The sequence below is a fragment of the Ammodytes marinus genome (genome assembly GCF_949987685.1).
Source record: "Ammodytes marinus genome assembly, chromosome: 11".
NCBI classification, from domain to species: domain Eukaryota; kingdom Metazoa; phylum Chordata; class Actinopteri; order Uranoscopiformes; family Ammodytidae; genus Ammodytes; species Ammodytes marinus.
Window position 1 is genome coordinate 5,641,339 of NC_137215.1, and position 19,666 is coordinate 5,661,004.

Consider the following 19,666-nt stretch of genomic DNA (forward strand, 5'->3'; position numbering starts at 1 on the left):
ACTTGCTTAGTCAAACATATCGTGTATCCAGCACTTGTTTTGGAGCCGAACGAACAGAGGCTAATGATAGGGAGTCGCACCCACCTGTTAAAACATAAGCATTACACCACTGTTTGGGTGTCATCACCCACGCAGTGCGCACTGACTGGATTTCTAGGTTTTTCATGTTAAAGGTGCAGTATGTAGTTTCATGGTAAGGGGGATTTATTTACATTTGAAAAAACTGCAGTTAGTTTACAAACATATTTACTCTTCAGGTAATCCTTAGTATTGAATAATTATATAATCAGAAATCATGGCAAAAAATATTTTGGGGAACCAGGAACCAAACATAAGACAAGAATATGTTTGTAACCCAAACTGTTGGCCCTGCTGCTGTAAACAACAACACTGAAACAGTAACTTTTCAGGAAGCTTTCTAACTTCAAACAGTGTTCCAGAAACTACGTTGTATGTGTTCTATTCAGTTATGAGACGATACCTTAGAATATGTTCACTTTTCTGAGGTGTTACTGAGGTTATTGTCACAATAACACCTTGTTCACTGCAATATTCAAACAGCATAATTGATGCTCATTTGGCTCATTAGGTGCCATTAGGTTTAATTTGAGCAATATCATCCAAATGTAATGTTTTTTTGGACATAACACTTGGCTATGAAAAAGTTAAAAATAAAGAAATAATTAAATATTTCTTGTACAGAGCATATTGAAGTCAATATCTAATAATTTAGGAGATCATAAAAGATAGGAATTAAGGGATCCCGCCGCATGCCAAGTATACTAAATATTTCCGTGCAGACCAGATTGAGCCGATATGAATCACTGCTACTCTGTTCCTAAGATTTTTCTGAGCCAGTGAAATATCCACCAGCCTGCCCGGCAGCCACAGATTAAAAGGCGGTTAAACTAAATGAGAGAGAAGGTCATTGAGGAAGATCACACAGTCATCAGACACTGGTAAACCAGACTCGGTCGCACACACAAAATGGCACCCAAAAAGCCTGAAAATCATACCCTAAGATACCCTCATAATAATAAAAATGTTGTCTGAAATATAATCAAACATAAAAAGCTGGTTAAAGGTGCTACGAGGAACTTTTAAATAGTTTTGAAACCATCTAATTTTTCCTCTGATGGTCATAATTGACATGTAACAGCAAACGCGACCATCAGGGCAAAGAATGCCATTTTTATATAGTTTTTTTCTTAATGCCTTTGTCAAGGGTACGCTCACCCAGGAACAACAGCTAGCGTAGTAAAAACACTACCACTTTTGTCCAAAGGGGGCGCAAGATTTTTAACAACACTGTAAGTTCTTCGGGGCACCATTAAGTCCCCAAATCACTACAGTGACAGATGCAGACAGACAAGTGCTGAGGCAGCAAACTGCAGCTGTAATTGGACATAATTCACACAAGCAAGTGAAAAACTGGCTCAACTGACTGCTGCTCATATACTTTCTCTACATCTACTGTTACTTTTGTCCTCCTCCTTCAACAACTGTCTTATTCTACCTCACACAAACACACACACACACACACACACACACACACACACACACACACACACAAACACACACACACACACACACACACAGGTTTATACAGCTATACTTGCGAGGACCCTAACCCTAACCACCAGAACAAAATGCCTAACCCCAACCCTTACAATAACCATTACCTAAACCTAATTCTAACCTGAACCTTAAAACCTAGTGTTAACCCTCAAATAACCCTTTGAAGGCTCATAAGGTCGAAAACTCAAACTGGTTCTCACAAAAATAGTTGTACAAGTACACACACACACACACACACGCACACGCACACACACACGCACGCACGCACACACACACACACACACACAGCTATAATTGGGTGTGTGTTTTCTTTCACTCTCAGCAGAAACCTTGGAGAGCCCTGGTCCTTACCAACATGTAATTACAGCATCTTCAGACTCTCATCTTAGAGACATAGGGAGCCCATAGACATGACATGGACCAGCATTTCTAAGAATGAACTGAGCAACTCGGGGCAGGGTGGAGGATTAGGGGGGGAAACGCCACTGACTAAATATGGTCAGACCATGTAATACAATCCTAAGCCTTTTCTGGCAACTGCTATAAAGGAATATGTTACATGAAAACTGAACGTCATATGGCCTCCAGAGTCCAGACCGATCGTTTCTCGGTGACTCTTGCTGACATTTTGCAATTATAATTACAGTGACAATTTCAGTCAGAGTGCAATCCTTACAATTACAAGAAGCTGGAGCAGAATTACCTGTGTTTTTCTGTTTATGTAGCTGTCTCTGTCATGTATAAATATCCCAATACAAATACATAGACACAGGTTTTATCCCAATTTTAGAATACTGTAAAATATATATCAGTTGCAGCTAGGAAGTCAAGGAGGCATGTGTACTGTACATCTAGAACCACTTTGAAGTCAAAAACACATGCAAAAATATGCATTTGTGGACACACAGAAAAACAGGTACAGATTTGGAAACAAACACAACTCATCGTGGTTTTCGGACCAATATAGCGCCAAAGACTAACAGCAAAACAGCAGGTCATACTCAGGACGCCCCAGCCCGACCAACATGTGTCAAGTCATGACCACTTCTATGCCAGAGTCTTATATATATACTGTATATATGATTTACACACCCAGTAAAACAACAATAATTTTAGAAGCAGATATGTTGGTAAAGCAGTATTATCTACTTTGTTGTGGCTTGGGTCAAAGTTCTAGAATAGGCCCCATGGAATGCAACTATTCAAGCTACTTTTACATGGACTTTGAAGGAGGAGATAATTCAAAAAACAACATCCTAAAACACCCAGCGAGCAGATTTCCCTACAGGCTTCATTCACTCCAAGCCCTTCAAGCTACAGAAGCCCTGTCCTCTGTCATACAGTATCTCTCTCTCTCTCTCTTTCTCTCTCCCTCCATCTCTCTCTCACTCTCTCTCTCTCTCTTCTTGGTGAGCCGCCAAATCTCTAACATTTGCAGCCCATACGAATCTACCAATCTAATGCCTCACTTAACTATGGCTGCTGGTATATTTCTCATCTCCCCATTCTTTGCATTAAGTGGCGAATCTGTAGTGGGATAGGAAATCGAAGAGAGAGGCATGAAAAGCGTCACACCTGCAATGCGGGGGAAAAGCTGTGCCCTAATAAATGACCCTGTATAGATGGTGCACACAGTTGAAAACCAAACCTCATTGTGAGGACCTTTTATGACTGAAGTTATGATGCCTGATGATGCCCTTCACCAACAATAGCATCCAGTAACAGCGTCACTGTTGTGTTCGCAATAACAGAGGCAAGAGGAGATAGCTTAAAGGTGCAGTGTGTAATATCAGAAAATATTTAGTGGCATCCAGAAAGTTCTAGATTGCAATGCTTTTTTCCCTAAAATCTCCTTTTCGATTAATAACAGAAGCTACGGTGGCCTTCCAGGACAAGAAGGTAGTTACTAAAGATGGCATCATCCACCACTGCCTCAAGTCAAGCCACAATATCAAGTGATGAGGTGAAGATGTATTTATTCATTCTATAGTACTTCTTCTTAGTTTTCCAACAGGTGCATTTCCCCAGGACACCCACTTTATATAAAAACGCGTGTGGCCGTTAAGTTTGTCCGTTCTTCCTACTGTAGAAACATGGCTGTGCAACATGACGACCTCCGTAGAGGGTGCCCCGCTCCTATCTATATATGAAAGGCTCATTCAAAGAAAATATAAGAAAGGATAACTTTTATTTTCAAGAGATTATAAACTAACTAAAACATCCTTATGAATATTTTATTTCATTTCTAGCAAGTCTGTCCTGAAAAATGCTATTAAATTCACACACTGCACCTTTAATTCAAGGGCAATGCAGAAATACATTGGATGAGGGAGTAGGCTCTAGTCTAAATCTATAAAAACAATAAGTTCCCCCCTCAACAACAGCTTTAGCCTCTCAGTAGCAAGAGGAATCTAGCACGTACAGTACGGAGCAGATGTTGCGGTGTGTTGCCAGTTGAGTCAGAATAACTTGGGCCAAAAGGGAAGGAAGGAAGGAATAGCTAAACTGTGAATCACTGAGAACCGGCAAGTCTCCAGGAGCGAGATCCAACTGGGTCTCCCCTCAGCAAATGAATTGGACATTATATTCTGTCTTATTATAGCAATGGAGTAATTTCTCTGCTAATGTGTGTGGTCCTGCTTTGGTTAAAGGGCAGAGCGTTAGCAAAAACCACTGTCAACTTTTTAGCTTTTTTATGCCTTATTCAGTGGGTGGAAAATAAGCGTAGGTGCAAAGAATTCTATTTTTATATAAGTTTTCTTATAGTCCAGGCAAAATAGCGTTTTTCGACAGACAAATTGTAAAAGAATTTTTTTCAGCTCAGATAATTTCTATGAGGTGTCCAGAACAACATACTAAAAGTCCTAAGAAATCCTAGTTGAGGAAATATGTTTAATTCTCATCAATCCGAGATGTGTGCCAATAAGGCGAGACACCAATAAATCCCAATAGGGCTATTTTTTTCCTTTAGTCCTATCAAAATGAAACTTTACACAATGAAAGTATCCATGATAATTAACATTTTTTGTATTGCAAGTTTCTTTGAAAATTAATTGTAATATGCAAATGAGCTATACACTAATCGTACACGCCCAAAATAAACCCAAATAGGCTTAATTTTTTCCTTTACTCCTACCACAATAAAACTTTACATAGTAAAAGTATACTAGAAAAGTCACTTTTTTTGTATTACAAGTTGCTTTTTAAATGCATTTGAATATGCACATGAGCTCCACACTTATTGAATATCCAATCATCCTACTGCCAATGGGTGATGGCGATGCTGTTTTTAGACTGGCCTCTAACCTGAAAAACTGCCTGGCTTACCTGCCAGGGGTATAACAGGTGCCTCTCATGAATTAGATTAACCCCTCCCTTAGCTAGTGTAATTTTTTACTTTTTTCAGTGCCATTCCCTTTCCTATGCCAAATAGACGAGACTGAAATGGCATGGATAGAGGAGATTGTCACACACCTTGGGACCAAGTAACTCCTTTGTCTACTTTATGCACCATACAGTGCTGCTTGAAAGTATGTGAACCCCTTGAGCCTTTATGAATTGTATTTATCAATACCAGTATTTTTTATATGAAATAACAGATTTTTGTTTATCAATTAAACATTTTTCTTTTCCAGAAATCAATTGTTAAAACAGATTTAAAAAAATGATTTGCCAACTTTTGTATGTGAAAAAGTTTGTGAACCCTGAGCTGCATTGGTAATCAGGTGGGCCAAATTTGTGATGAAATGGACCAATGTTATAAAGAAATTGGGTGGCACTAGATAAAACAGAGATCAAACCAGGTCAGTGTAGGCCCACCAAAGTAAACCCATACAGATCAGACTTGCCAAAAGGGAAAGACAATCTCAGAGGATCTCAGGAAGAGAGATGTGATGTTGCACATTTGTCTGGGGACAGCTATCAATTAATTTATTTGGTTCTTGTGCCATAAACAGCTTGTGTGCATTAAGATCAGCATGATGAAACAAGAGTACTAGCAAGTCTGTGTCATCACCTACTGAGACTGTGTCTTTTGTTCTGGCAGAGGCAATGGCAGTTTGGACAATGAGCACATCTGCATCGTGCTTTGTATGGTTTGTGATACACCATTTTTTGTCTTACAAGTTTCTTTGAAAATGAATTGTAATATGCAAATGAGCTATACACTTATCAAATATAGGCTACCCAAATTATATCCGCATAGGCTTAATTTGAACCTTTACTCCTACCACATTAAAACTTTACACAATGAAAGTCTACATGAAAAGTAAAACATTTGTATTAGAAGTTAACTTATAATGGTCAAGGCTTTCCAGAAGGGGTTGGTCGAACGTCAGAACAGGGGTCACATCATACTGCAGAGCTTGAGTTGCCACAAACCTCAATGTTGAGTATATGCAGGATTCATCACTGGGATCAAGATCAATCATTGGAAGGAATGTTACTGAAGCTCTCCCAGGGTGTTCATCTAGAAGATGCAGGATCTGCATCATACCAGACCATGATGGCCTTTGAGAGTGAAATAGTAGGGATGTCTTCCACAAAACATCCAGCTGTGATGTTTTGTTATCTGCTGGCAACAGAGCCAGTGGCTGATACACAATAGGCTCACGTATAGGAGGAATCATAAAGTACTGAATGTGTATGCGACCATCTGCAGCAATATCTGCAACAGTCACTTGGATCTTTAAAAGAAAAAATGAAGCCTATGCGAATATATTTTGGGTAGCCTATATTTGATTAGAGTATAGCTAATTTGCATATTAAAATACATTTTCAAAGATAAAAATGGAATATCACAAACCATGCAAAGCACGATGCAGATGTGCTCATTGTCCAAACTGCCATTGCCTCTGCCAGAACAAAAGACACAGTCTCAGTAGGTGATGACACAGACTTGTCAGAACTCTTGTTGCATCATGCTGATCTGAATGCACAGGAGCCGTTTATGGCACAAGAACCAAAGAAAGCAACAAAAACAAGACGGATATGGTGCATAAAGTAGACAAAGGAGTTACTTGGTCCCAAGGTGTGTGACAATCTCTTCTTTCTCCATGCCATTTCAGGCTGTGATTCTACGTCTCGTCTATTTGGCATAGGAAAGGGAATGGCACTAGCCTGGAAATCCAGACCTGCCACTAGGCGCTGGCAAGTTAAATGTGCTGCGCCTGTTGGTCTGGGCACTCTCCATTGAAGCTCATTAAATATGTCAAGAAATCCTGAGCTACATTTCAATTGGTTCTATCTGATATGGGCGGGCCAGAGCCCTATGTATGGTGCTCTGGGGCGGACGTAAACGGATGACGACAGTGCGCCGTCGAAGCCGTGATAGTAAACATCAAAGATAGCTGCGGATATGTTGTTTGAGTTTGAGACTGCTTTGGCCTCGACCCTTTACAATTTGGAAGACGGCACTCAATCTTTCATTAGCAAGTAAGAGGAATATTCTGTTTTGCAGACGACCACGGCAAAAGTTAAATTTAACAGTTAATCCCGCTGTTCGCTAAATGAACGGGGCTTAATACGGCACATTGTTCATTGCTCTGATTGGTTGTAGTGCTATCAAATTGCGTGCAGTGGCATTTGAAGAGACAAATCTAATTCATGAGAGGCACCCCTGGCAGGTAAGCCAGGCAGTTTTTCAGGTTTGAGGCCAGTCTAAAAGCAGCATTGCCATCACCCATTGGCAGTAGGATGATTGGATATTCAATAAGTGTGGAGCTGATGTGCATATTCAAATTCATTTAAAAAGAAACTTGTAATACAAAAAAAGTGACTTTTCAAGTATACTTTTACTATGTAAAGTTTTATTGTGGTAGGAGTAAAGGAAAAAATTAAGCCTATTTGGGTTTATTTTGGGCATGTACGATTAGTGTATAGCTCATTTGCATATTAAAATTCATTTTCAAAGAAACTTGTAATACAATTTTTTTTTATTTTCATGGATACTTTCATTGTGTAAAGTTTCATTTTGATAGGACTAAGGGAAAAAAATAGCCCTATTGGGATTTATTGGTGTTTCGCCTTATTGGCACACATCTCGGATTGATGAGAATTAAACATATTTCCTCAACCAGGATTTCTTAGGACTTTTAGTATGTTGTTCTGGACACCTCATAGAAATTATCTGAGCTGAAAAAAATTCTTTTACAATTTGTCTGTTTTTTGGCCCAAAAATGGGTTACTTTGCCTGGCCTATTAATGCCTTTGTCATGGGTATGCTCACCCAGGATCTATAGCTGGCGTAGTAAAAGCACTACCGCTTTTGTCCAAAGGGGGTGCAAGAATTAACCCATACTGAAAGTTCCTTGGAGCACCTTTAAACAGCCGAAATGTGTCATACAGTATAGCACTGCGTATCAAAATGTGAGGAAGGGATTGAACGCGTGGTCATTATTGTTTACTTAAACTCTAATTAGTTACTTTCTGATTTGAATAAAATTTTTCCTAATTTTGGAATGTGCCTCATTTAGGGAAAGTTCTCTTTTGGTGACCTATTTAAAAAAATATTTTGTTAGTATTGTATTTGCGACAGTATTAAAACAAATGTAAAAGGATACCCAGCCCTAGTATACCTGCATACATACACACACACACACACACACACAGACACACACAACACACACACACGCACACACGCACACAGGGGTGTAAAAGTGCAGAGATGCATGGCTGACTCAAGCCCTGCAGAGGTTGCCCTGCCAATAAGACGAGTTGTCTCTCGAAGGCCCTCATCCCGCTCTCTCACACAGCTCCCTCTGTCACGCTACTACGTTCTATCGATGGGAGAGTTAGAGCACAATCAGCAGCGATGTCCCAACCGCCGCACGGGAATCTAAAAGTTAAAGTGGGGCTGTTTGTCTGCGCGCTGCTATAGCTACAGATAGCATCGCACTGAGAGTGAGAGAGAGGTAATGAGGTGAGCAGAGGTGATTTGCCTAAGAGAGAGGTGTAGAGAACGGGACAGTGGCTATACAGGACAGGGATAGCTTTATCACTATACTGTGGCTGGTGCAGTAAAGGGGGGACATAGGGGAGAGGAGGCTGGGGGAGGGAGATAAGCCCCAACAAAAGGCCTTTACTCAAAGTGCCTCTAAACGGGATGCCACGGTTGTTCTTTTTATTCTCCGGGATGTGTTTTTTATTCACTTAACAATGGGGTGAATGGCACAGCTTGTCCTTGTGAGCTACAGTCAACAGCCCCAGTGGTTTTTGCAGTCTGATGACCCTGAGTTCATTAAAGCTACCGTGCGTAACTTTTACACTTAAGTGAATGTCGGTTACATTCAAGCCATCGCCAAGCGAGATGAAACCAAGTTGATTAAGGGTATCAGCTCAACAAAACTCTCTTGTGTTTTTCTTAATATAGCAGTGTTTACAAACTGGTGTCGCCCGCCGACACTGGCGCAGGAGCTCAAGAAAAATCTCAAAAGGCGCCCAAGAAATTTTTCAGTTGTTGATTCTACTGCTAAGGAAAAACCTGTTCGTACAGCATAAGGTATAAAATCCATCTGCAATCACATAGATGCACCGACTGTGTTGTTGTAATTACCCAGAATTCCTTATAGGGGGGCGACAGAGGTATACACACTATCGCTTTAAGGTGAATTGCGTAGCTTTAGCAAGAAATTTGTACTCACTTGTATGTTTTGACATTGTGTTGAGTGGCCTCGGGAAAGCCAAGCATCCCACACACCACGCGGCTGCTGTTGAGACTCCAACCGAGGTCACACACCTGCCTCCATCTCCCAGCATGCTTCACTTCCACCGCGCCTTCTGTGATCAGGCTCTTCTTCTTGGTTGCCATGAGGATGGGACGGAGACGCACTTCTTCGATTTGCACCTTACTGCGACCCTTGGGGGGAAATGCACATCACATCTACTGTTACACGTCTTTCAAAGGAAAACAAAGAGATGTATTTGGAAGCAGGGATGATGGGCATTTTAAGAAATGTCCTTGATCGATCATCGGGGAAAATTAACGATAAATTATCCATTATTGATTATTTTTTATCTTGAAAATTGCCTTTGGCGGAAATACAAAATACAGCGTGTTTTCACTCAATTAAATCATCATCCCGATAATTTATTAGTTAAAGTACAACCATTCAAAAAAAATCTAATTCAATTCATAATTTTTTTGTTCAAAATGGTCCCACACTACACATCGCCTTGACTGCATCATGTTTCAGTTTGATCAATAGGGAAGCTTGTAGGCAGCTGAGTCGGCTATTCTACTTACTACTTAAATATCTTTCCCTGCTGGTAAGATGTCGCATTGCCTCCACATATTGAAATGAATTGCATTGCTTCAAGACGCACACTATTTAACACAACATAGGCTATGCTGGATTGATACAATCAATTTCATCAACGATTTCTGGATTCATCATGCCCATCCCTGCACAGAACTTAAACTGTTCGTACCGGGTGGGGTCTTTGGAACCTGGGTATCTCGTATTGATGTCCGTTTCCATAGTAGCCGTATCCAGGATGCCTGCGCGTGACGACCTGGCCCTGATACTGTGCTGCTGTGTGGCCGTTGCTCCTAGCGACGGTGGATTGCCCTCTGCTGACTGTCTGCTCCTGTCGGCGCTCCGAGGTGCACACCACCCCCAGGTCTTCCCCGTGTTTGCAGTCGTTCACGCCCCAACCGTTGTGTTTGCAATCTCTCAGGGAGCGCTCCGAGCCGTCACAGTGCACGTTGTCCATCCATATCGGGCCTAGTGTAAGGAAAAAAAACAATGCATTACTTCAGTTGGGTCAGTTGGTGTCGGAGTAGTTAGGTTTTTGGGAGGACTTTGTATGTGTGCAGTGGATGTAGAAAGTATGATAAAATGGACAAATTTAAGTAGTAATAGTACATGAAAAAATCATCATAATACTTGAACCACTGCACCAATAAACAACAATGCATTACTTCAGTTGGGTCATTGCAGTAGATGAAGAAAGTGAGATAAAATGGACAAACTTAAGTAGTAGTTCATAAAAAGTCATCTTAACACTTGAACCACTGTACCTAATTCAGTGTCGGAGCAGTTAAACTTTGGGAGGACTTTATAAGTGTGTGAATGTATTTTGTACTTTCTGTTTATTTGTGTGAAGGACACCCTCTCGAAAATGAGATGATTCATCTGAAGGGGTTTATCCTACTAACAAAACTCTATAACTTCCTCCATCGTGATTTTCATCGATTGTTCAATACACAGAATGGGCCAAAGGCATCTACACCAAGGGGCCCAAATCAGTTCCCTAAACACCTAACACTTGACTTTTACTGGCATGCTGATTTAAGGCTTGTACCTTAGCGGGCGTGCGGAGCAGTAGATACACAGTGTTTTACAAGGCACGGCAGTAGATCGTGCTCCTCGAAATCCACTCACCCTTCTCTTTAATTTGGATTTAAAAGCAGCCGTAAAGAATGTACATAAACCACAGAGACTGTTGCACAACTCTGGCACAAGCCAATGCTGTCATTATTCTGAAACAAATGCCTCCTTTTTCAGGCCCCCGTGCCGTGCACTTGCCCCTGCCAGCCAACCTTAACGAGACGTAGGCTTCCAATGGCCACGACGAGTTATCTTTGTCGCTTTATGATGTTTAGTTATTTTTGGGATGTCTTAATTGGTGGGCTGTTAAGTGAAGCCATACTCTTAGCATGTTGAAGGGCAAAGCACACCATGGTATTGAAGCTTTGAAGGGAGGAGGCAGGTTGGGGTTAACTGGTCCAATACGGTTGTATCTTAAATCTAATAAAACAGGGCTTTTTATGAGCAGAATTTTTTTTTACTACACACACAGGTGTAATAATGGCTTGTCTCTGCTCAGGTGTGTGAATGAGCCAGCAGTGGCAGTGCTCTAAAACTATAGCCAAGTGCTAAATGGAACGCAGCCCTTTTCACATTATAAATTAGGCCTACACTACACACCTGACCCTTATTATGCTTTGCTACATGTCATATATCAAGGCCTGTCATAATAACTAGTCTTATCAGTCAAAATACAATAAAATGGTCCTTTCTTCCTTAAATTGTCTCACTTCCCAAAAAAATAGCTCAATAGAAATGTTCTTCTCACCCTGTCCTTCTCCATACTTGGCGCTGTGAGCCCAGGTGACGCCGCTCTGGAAGCCCAGCTCTCTGCACACCACGTTGGGCAGTTGGATGTCCACCTCGTCGTCGCACACGGTCCCCCACGTGTTGTTGTGCAGCACCTCCACGCGCCCTTCGTACGGCTCTCGCGCGAAGTTTCCCGCCAGACGCACCTTTGTAAAAAAAAGTCAAAGTAGCCAGAAACGTTATTATCCCAGAGTTGGGAAATTTGTATGGTCAAAGTGAAGCACATTTAAGACACATACCCTACACAAACACACACACACACACACACACACACACACACACACACACACAATATAAACAACAGGAATAAATAGTTTGGTATGATTCATATGAATACAACTCACAACCTACCCCTACACTTCAGTCAATCAGTAAACCAGTTGCAAACAAACGCACCTTGGCGGCAGCAGCAGCTGTAGGCGCGCGAGCCGTCCTGCGCTGCGATGACGTAGGAGGCCGTCGTGGTTCGGCGCGTGCGGGACAGGAGAGGGACAGCAGCACGAGGAGGAGGGGGAAGCTCAAGCAGCAGAGGCGGGTCATCCTGACAGAGAGGAGGGGGTCTGCAGGTGGATGTAGAAACACTGTCTGATTAACCATCTTATCTAATTATCTATTAACTAGGCTACTAACTATTTTATATAGGCCTACTATGGTGATTAAATATGGTTAAAATGTGTCCAATTACACAATTTTTAGGGATTATTTTATTCCCTTGGCTTTAGGCTATGTTCAATTGACCAGTGGAGTCGTTTTATTAACTGGCTTTGGCAAATTGAGCAGTTAGTTTAGTTTAAAGCTACAGGCTAATTTCCCTGTAATGAGAGACATCGATCATCACTTTTTAGATAGCCACACACACACACACACACACAGACTTCCATGCATTAAGAGTATTAGGGAATTCCCTTTAACACAAACAGCCAGCTGGTTTTGGGAGCGGGACATGCGGGGTCATCCCAACTTAGGTTCCCAGGGGGTTCATTGTTATCAGGGCTCAATGTTCCTAGATTTATTCGGCACCAAATGGGACGTTTTATCAACGCCATGTTTGGTTTTATGGATAGAATACAGTTGTAAAGTAGCTTAAAACAGAAAGGACTTGATATTCATGATACATTCAAGCAGTGGCGGCTCGCCCATAGAGGGCGATAGGGCGCCGCCCTCCTTGAGCCATATCAGCAAAAAACGAAAATATAATAATGAATAATAATGATGTTTTTTTTTTGTTTTTTTTGTATTAATAATCATAATTTATGATTTCAATACAGTTTTTACCTGCATCTAAGTCTGAATATCATTGTACAATCAGCGTCTGTGCTCTGTACCGTCACTCTGGGGCGATGTCGGGCTGGTTGAAAATCGCCCCCAGCGCTCTCATAGACATCAATGTAAAACTTTTTTTTTTCAAACTGCAAGCCTCGCAATGCAATCTCTATGGGTTCCGGGGGTGCGCGCCCTAACGTGTTGTCGTCATACGTACAGTAAACAATAAACCAATTACAGTGACTAATACAGTCACATGTCCAGTATGCAGCCCAGAGCGGTCATATTCAAGACCAACACAACTTTATATCAACTCAGGCTGGCAAGCTACTTACTTGATCGGACTCGGACTAGGTCTTTCCCAGACAAAATGTAACCATCAAGCAAGTATCTACCAAGATGGATTGGGGGATCTTATAAACGCGGATTTTCACGGGGCTCGTTTGAACGGCTAACGAGGCTAGCAGGATGCTAATGCGCTAACGCTCTGTCCTGCTGCCGCTGCATGATGATATAGAGACAGTGCATGAAATAGGCCACGCCCATGGCCACGCCCATCGTGGGGGAAAACATTGAACAGCGTTCCATTCACTTTGTATTGAAGGAGACCTGTCTTCTGCAAACAAACTTAATTAAAACTTAATCAAACATCCATTTAACAAAAAAAACTTTACTTTCTTGAAAGCCACGACTCTTGTCTGTCCATACGAGCTGTTTTTGTGAAAAATAATTGAGTAATTTTCAATATTGAGGTGTTTTTGTCCGGTCGGACCCATCGTGGGGGAAACCGTTGAACACCGTTACATTCACTTTGTATTGAAGGTGACCCGTCTTCTGCAAACAAACGTAATTAAAACTTATTCAAACATCCATTTTACAAAAAATGTTACTTTCTTTAAAGCCACGACTCTTGTCTGTCCATACGAGCTGTTTTGTGAAAAATTATTGAGTAATTTTCAATATTGAAGTGTTTTTTCCCGTCCGTGAGGGTTAGCCGACAGCAGAAGGCTAACATTAGCCTAGCATACAGCATACATTAGTTAAGAGTTTTGTCTCGATATTGAAAATTACTCAATACTTTTTCACAAAAACAGCTCGTATAGACAGACAAGAGTCGTGGCTTTAAAGAAAGTAACGTGTATTTGTGAAAGGCATGTCGTATTACGTTTGTATTAAGTTTGTTTGCCGAATACGGGTGTCATTCAATACAAAGTGGATGGAGCGCTGTGAATTGTTTTCCCCCACGATGGGCGTGGCCTCAGATTATGACGCGTTATGCACTGTCTCTATGGACTGTATACTGGCTTTTTATCCATCCTGATGGCAGCACAGAGACCGCATGGATAACTTTGGGTGTCACCCCTATGCATCATCTCTCAGAAAAGGTAAAACAAACATTAAACATCAATCTGCATATACGAGCCAGCGCCGTTCAACAGCTGATCGGCTATTGAACGGCGATCAGCTGTTGATCGTCGTTTAGCTGACAGCTGCTTTCACCGTCCGACATAAACCCGCCTACCAAGTGCTGTAGACAGTAGTAACCCAAACCAATGTGATGATTAGCACTGTTAATGTTGCACATGCTATGCCAGCATCCATTTTTGTCTCCTAACTTTTAAAGGAAGCCTATCTGAGGAGCACACTGGTAGATGACAAGTTATCTGTGATGGCCACAGCCGGATAATTAAATCATTTTAGAGCTAAAATAATTTTATTCAAGAAATTAACTAACTTAATTTCCAAAAATACTGTACAGTGCAATGCTTGTCTAATGTTGCCAGAGTGGTTATGCCAGATGAACAGGAAAAACAAACAGTTAAATGCAATATGACATTGTCATATGCTATCTGATTTAGGTTAATTTTGGGTCATATTTCCCATCATGGCAACAATTGCCCCCCCTGAGATTATTGTCAGGAGCCGCCACTGCATTCAAGATGTGTTAACTTAACCTGATTGATTTATCTATATTCCGCTTGGTCAATTTGTGTAACAGTTATAGGCTACAAATGCACTAGTTAAAAAATAAAACTTAATACACATAAAATAGGCTACACAAAATGCACTGTCCACTGTGTCTTTAAATAGTAGGGATATGCCTTTACAGTCCACTTCATATACGAGGGAGACAACAACAAAATTCACTCCGGACATTTGGTGGAATTTTTCAAAGGTAAGCCAAGATATTTCCCACGACATACTGTATTATCTCATCGGGCCCTGGGAAAACTGAATCCATGGGAATTTTGATTCACATCTGGACAGAACTGCTTATTAAACGGGCCAACGGTGACATCCTCTGGACAAAATTGCTCTGGAATTGCCTCCTCAAAACCACCAGTATGCATATAGGCTACTTTACAGTTACCAAGAAATACAGTAAACTAGTGCATTACGACGACCCATTGACAATCAGAAAGATACAACTGAACTTGTATTAAAGGTGCTATGAGGAACTTTTGAATATTTCTGAAATAGTCAAATTTTTTCTCTGCTGATCATAAATTACATGTAACAGCAAACGAGACCATCATTGCAAAGAATGCTATTTTTAAATAGCTTTTTATAATGCCTTTGTCATGTGTACGCTCACCCAGGAACTACAGCTGGCGTATTAAAAACACTACCACTTTTTAACCAAAGGGGGTGCAAAAATTACCACAAACTGAAAGTTCCTCGGAGCACCTTTAAAGTCCCGGCGTGTTAGTCACAGCTGCAGCATCAGTCTTGCAGTGTGAGGCAATGTAAGCCAAAGTGTTTAAAAAGCAATACTCTTCACCCGTGTCAAACTCGAACATATCCTATAATTACAGCAGACACCCAAGTGCACTTTTGTATATCGCAATTCACGTGAATGAAGTGAAAATTCCCCCCAGGCTAAACTAAACAGACAGCAACACGAGACAGAGGTTAAGTGAACAAGTGAAGGAGGCAAACAAGAACGCATTGGTGGAGACAGGCAGACACTGAAAAAACACTAAATCACAGCAGGCCATAGTACAACACATAGCACACAATACACACAAGATGAAAATATAAAAGAGCAAATTATAAATAGGAATACAGACTTTGTAGTGCAATCACAGTGATACAAGTGTAAATAGCGTGTGTACTGTATAAATCCTTAATCCAAAAAGGTTTTAAGCTGTTAGATTAATTTGAAAGTTATTGTATACAGAAGACTACATGTCATACAGTACTTGACATGTTTCGATTGCTAAACTTCCAAGTTTTTAGCAGTGGAGACAAGTCAAGTTACTAAAAAGTTAATATAAAAGTACATATAATTGTATGTACATATATAGCCTTATACGTCTGCAGTTACACCTTATTCAAGTTAAGAACAACGTTCAAAACAACACAATGATTCCTCTACATATTTGAACTGATTCTTTAAAAATGAATCTCGTTTAAGCAAATATAAGCCGTATAGAAGAAAAGCCTCTCAACCACTTCAAACACCTGTTACCCATGCACTGTCTCAGAAACACTCATATACTGAAAAAACAACAATAACTGACAATAACTGTGTGAAATCAACGAAAAATTTTCAACTATTCTTTAAGTATATAGAAAGTGCAGTAGCAGAATGTAAGGTGAAAGTTCCCTCACCTGGAAGCAGCAGCTGTGTGCAGTGGTGGGACGTCACTGGCTGGGGGAGAGTGACTGAGTGAAGGAGCGTGCCTACTACACTAAAAGCTCTCCTTAGTCAATCCACCCTTATTCCCTCCTTCTCCCTATATCCCTCCCTCTCTCCCTCTCTCGCTCTCTCTCTCTCTCTCCCTCTCTCTCTCCCTCTCTCTCTCTCTCTCCCTCTCTCTCTCTCTTACTATGTAACTTTCTTTCTTTCTTATACAATCGTTGGCTTCATTCAAATGCTAAAATGGGATGCTGGTTTATTTGATTGCAACTTAATTGTCTTAATAACGCTCCGGTACTGTTTCTTTAAAAGGTAAAAAAAAAAAATGTTATCCAAAACACTGGATTGCCTCTTGATGGTTATCAATTTAACCTCTGTGTGTTTCCTTCTTTGCTGACGTCGGTGTAATTGTAAATGAATACTTTTAAGCGTTGCCGAAATAGTAATGAGATGACAGTCCTTATCCTCATAGATAAATGAATCAGACGGTTTGAAAAATGAGTCTCCAGCAATGACAACAAGACCCATCAGTTTTCAGGAATGCCCATAGCAGAAATGGACTTCAAACAATTGTTTTTAAGTGGCTTATGCCGCGTACCAACTTGTTATTAATGAATTTCCTGTATACCGTTAAAGGGATAAAGGATGAATAAAGAATAAAGGTGAAAAAAAAATTAAATACATTATACAATCCATTTCCGTTATGAAATCTATAATTCTTTGATCTGATTGGGCCTCTCTTCATACCTCTCTTCTCTGATTGGCTGAAGAAGCTTTTACACAACTGTACATGCTCCCGTGTTACAAAACCCAGTTCGGGGGCAAACGTGTGTAAATGTAAAACCAACAGGAAGGCCTCTGGTTCCAGAATAGTTTCAAACATCCAGTTCCAAGTGTGTCTTAAAGAAGCTCCCCCGTACCACAGGGTAGATATTTCCTTGTTGAGAAGGCCGCAAACCACCAACTAAAACTAAAATAGGCCCAGCAGCAGCCTCACCGTAGCCATGGCGAACGTGACTGATGAGAATATACCATAGTCATACCACCACCACTGCTCAAGCATATGTTAGTACAACCCATAAAAAAAAGCATAAAGATTTAAGTCTTGGTTGCAGATTCAAGTAAAAAAAAAAGTAATAATAATAATTAGGAGAAGAAAAAAAACTCTTTGCTTTCTACTAGCTGAGGTAAGTAAGTAACATTTATTGATATAGCATCTTCACAGACAGGGTCACAAAGTGCTTTTCAATGTGCTTAGAAAATAAAAGCATATTAAGAAATATGTCTAAGAATAAAATGAATTAAAAAAACACAACAGATAAAGGTCACTTGAGTGCTCATTCCTGACCTGACTTGGGTTCTCCATCTGCCCTTTCAACACGTTTGAAACTTGTTTATTTGCTTTCTGGAGACATTTCGGGAGCGTTTGGGACTAAGTTAGCAACACGGACAATTTTTGGCCTTTTGGGTTTGTTGTGTTGATATTGTATTTACAGTAAGTCAACCTCAGTGGGCACCTCTTTTCTTTTTTTTTTTTTTTTTTTTTTTTTTTTTAGGCAGCTATAAGGTTTATTCATAGATGTGAAAAATTACAACCATGACAGGGGAAGGTAGGAACTCAAACATCAACCGCGGCCCATAAAAACACTTCCTCATATGGAGAGAGTTCCAACAGGGTGAAAAAGAAGAGAAAAAAAATCATACGTTACATATGTGTGTATTTGTGTACTGCTCACGTGTTAACTTTGAAGCTGTAATTGAGGCGTTTGTGTGTGTGTGTGTGTGTGGGTGTATGTGTGTGTATGTGTGTGTGTGTGATGGTGTGACTGGGTGGTAGGATGGTGGTCCCTCCCTGGCTGGTAAACCCTAACAGGAAGAGCAGACCCCCTATTAGCTGGGCCCAAATCAGAGGGATCTCCAAGGCCGACTGCCAGAGGAATGACACATGTAAAAAATAAATAAAAAAGGGCGGGTTTTAAAATATAACTAATCATGTGTGTGTGTGTGTGTGTGTGTGTGTGTGTGTGTGTGTGTGTGTGTGTGTGTGTGCGATATCCTTCATTTATAGCTTGTGATGCACTGTTGCACGTCAAGCTAATTAAATGAGACAGGTGTCGCTGCCTTCAGTGCCAATACTTAACAGCTCTCTGTGTGTGTGTGTGTGTGTGTGTGTGTGTGCGTGCGTGCGTGCGTGCGTGCGTGCGTGTGTGTGTGTGTATACTTGTACAAGTTTTTTTGTGAAAACCAAATTGAGTTTCAGACCTTAAGAGTGGGGACATTTTGGCCAGTTCTCGCTTTGGGACAGGCCTTCAAAGGGCTGTTTGAGGGTTAACACTAGGTTTTAAGGTTCAGGTATGAATAAGGTTTATGTTAGGTTTAGTGCAAGGGTTGGGGGTAGGCATTTAGTTGTCATGGTTAGGGTTAGGTTAAGGGGCTATGGAATGCATTGTGTACAAACCTGTGTGTGTGTGTGTGTGTGTGTGTGTGTGTGTGTGTGTGTGTGTGTGTGTGTGTGTGTGTGTGTGTGTGTGTGTGTGTGTGTGTGGTGTGTGTGTGTGTGTGTGTGTGTGTGTGTGTGTGTGTGTGTGTGTGTGTATGCTAGTGAGAGTATCAGAGCGAAGCAACTTTCTCTCTCTTTCTCACTCACTCTCTCTCTCTCTCTTTCCCTCTCTCTCTCTCCACCTCTCTCCCTCTCTCCACCTCTCTCTCTCTCTCTCTCTCTCCACCTCTCTCTAATTACGCAGCCCGAGCCGGCTCTGCCCTGAACCCACAATCTGTGGAGGCATGAAATAAATACATGCTCTCCAACAATAAACAAGTGCCTTTTCAAACGACAGCACCTCCCCGCTTCTCACCCCCACTGCCGTCTCTTGCGTAACACTTTTACTTTCAGACCGGCCAGATGTAGACATGTAGACATGAACTGCATTGAAGATATGCTGGTGTGGTGTACTACACGTTAGGGCCAGATGAAAAGGGTAAAAAAATAACGTTTTAGCTTATCAATATCTTTGTAAAACTGTCCAAGTTGATTACTTACATTAAAACAATTATATTCTTGTAT

The 19,666-nt window shown here is 41.0% G+C and overlaps 1 protein-coding gene across 1 annotated transcript in view; it reads right to left on the bottom strand.

Annotated features, from left to right (window-relative positions):
- Positions 1-16,658, bottom strand: part of loxl4 (lysyl oxidase-like 4) — a 37,750-nt gene extending 21,092 nt beyond the window's left edge. Inside the window, exons 1-5 of the mRNA XM_080036899.1 lie at positions 16,575-16,658; positions 12,093-12,256; positions 11,656-11,842; positions 10,006-10,301; positions 9,219-9,433 (exon numbers count right to left, since the gene is read on the bottom strand). Coding sequence (XP_079893025.1) covers positions 9,219-9,433; positions 10,006-10,301; positions 11,656-11,842; positions 12,093-12,236 — 842 coding nt within the window. The 5' untranslated portion in view covers positions 12,237-12,256; positions 16,575-16,658. The remainder of the gene's footprint in view (positions 1-9,218; positions 9,434-10,005; positions 10,302-11,655; positions 11,843-12,092; positions 12,257-16,574) is intronic.
- Between the last annotated feature and the right edge of the window lie 3,008 nt (positions 16,659-19,666).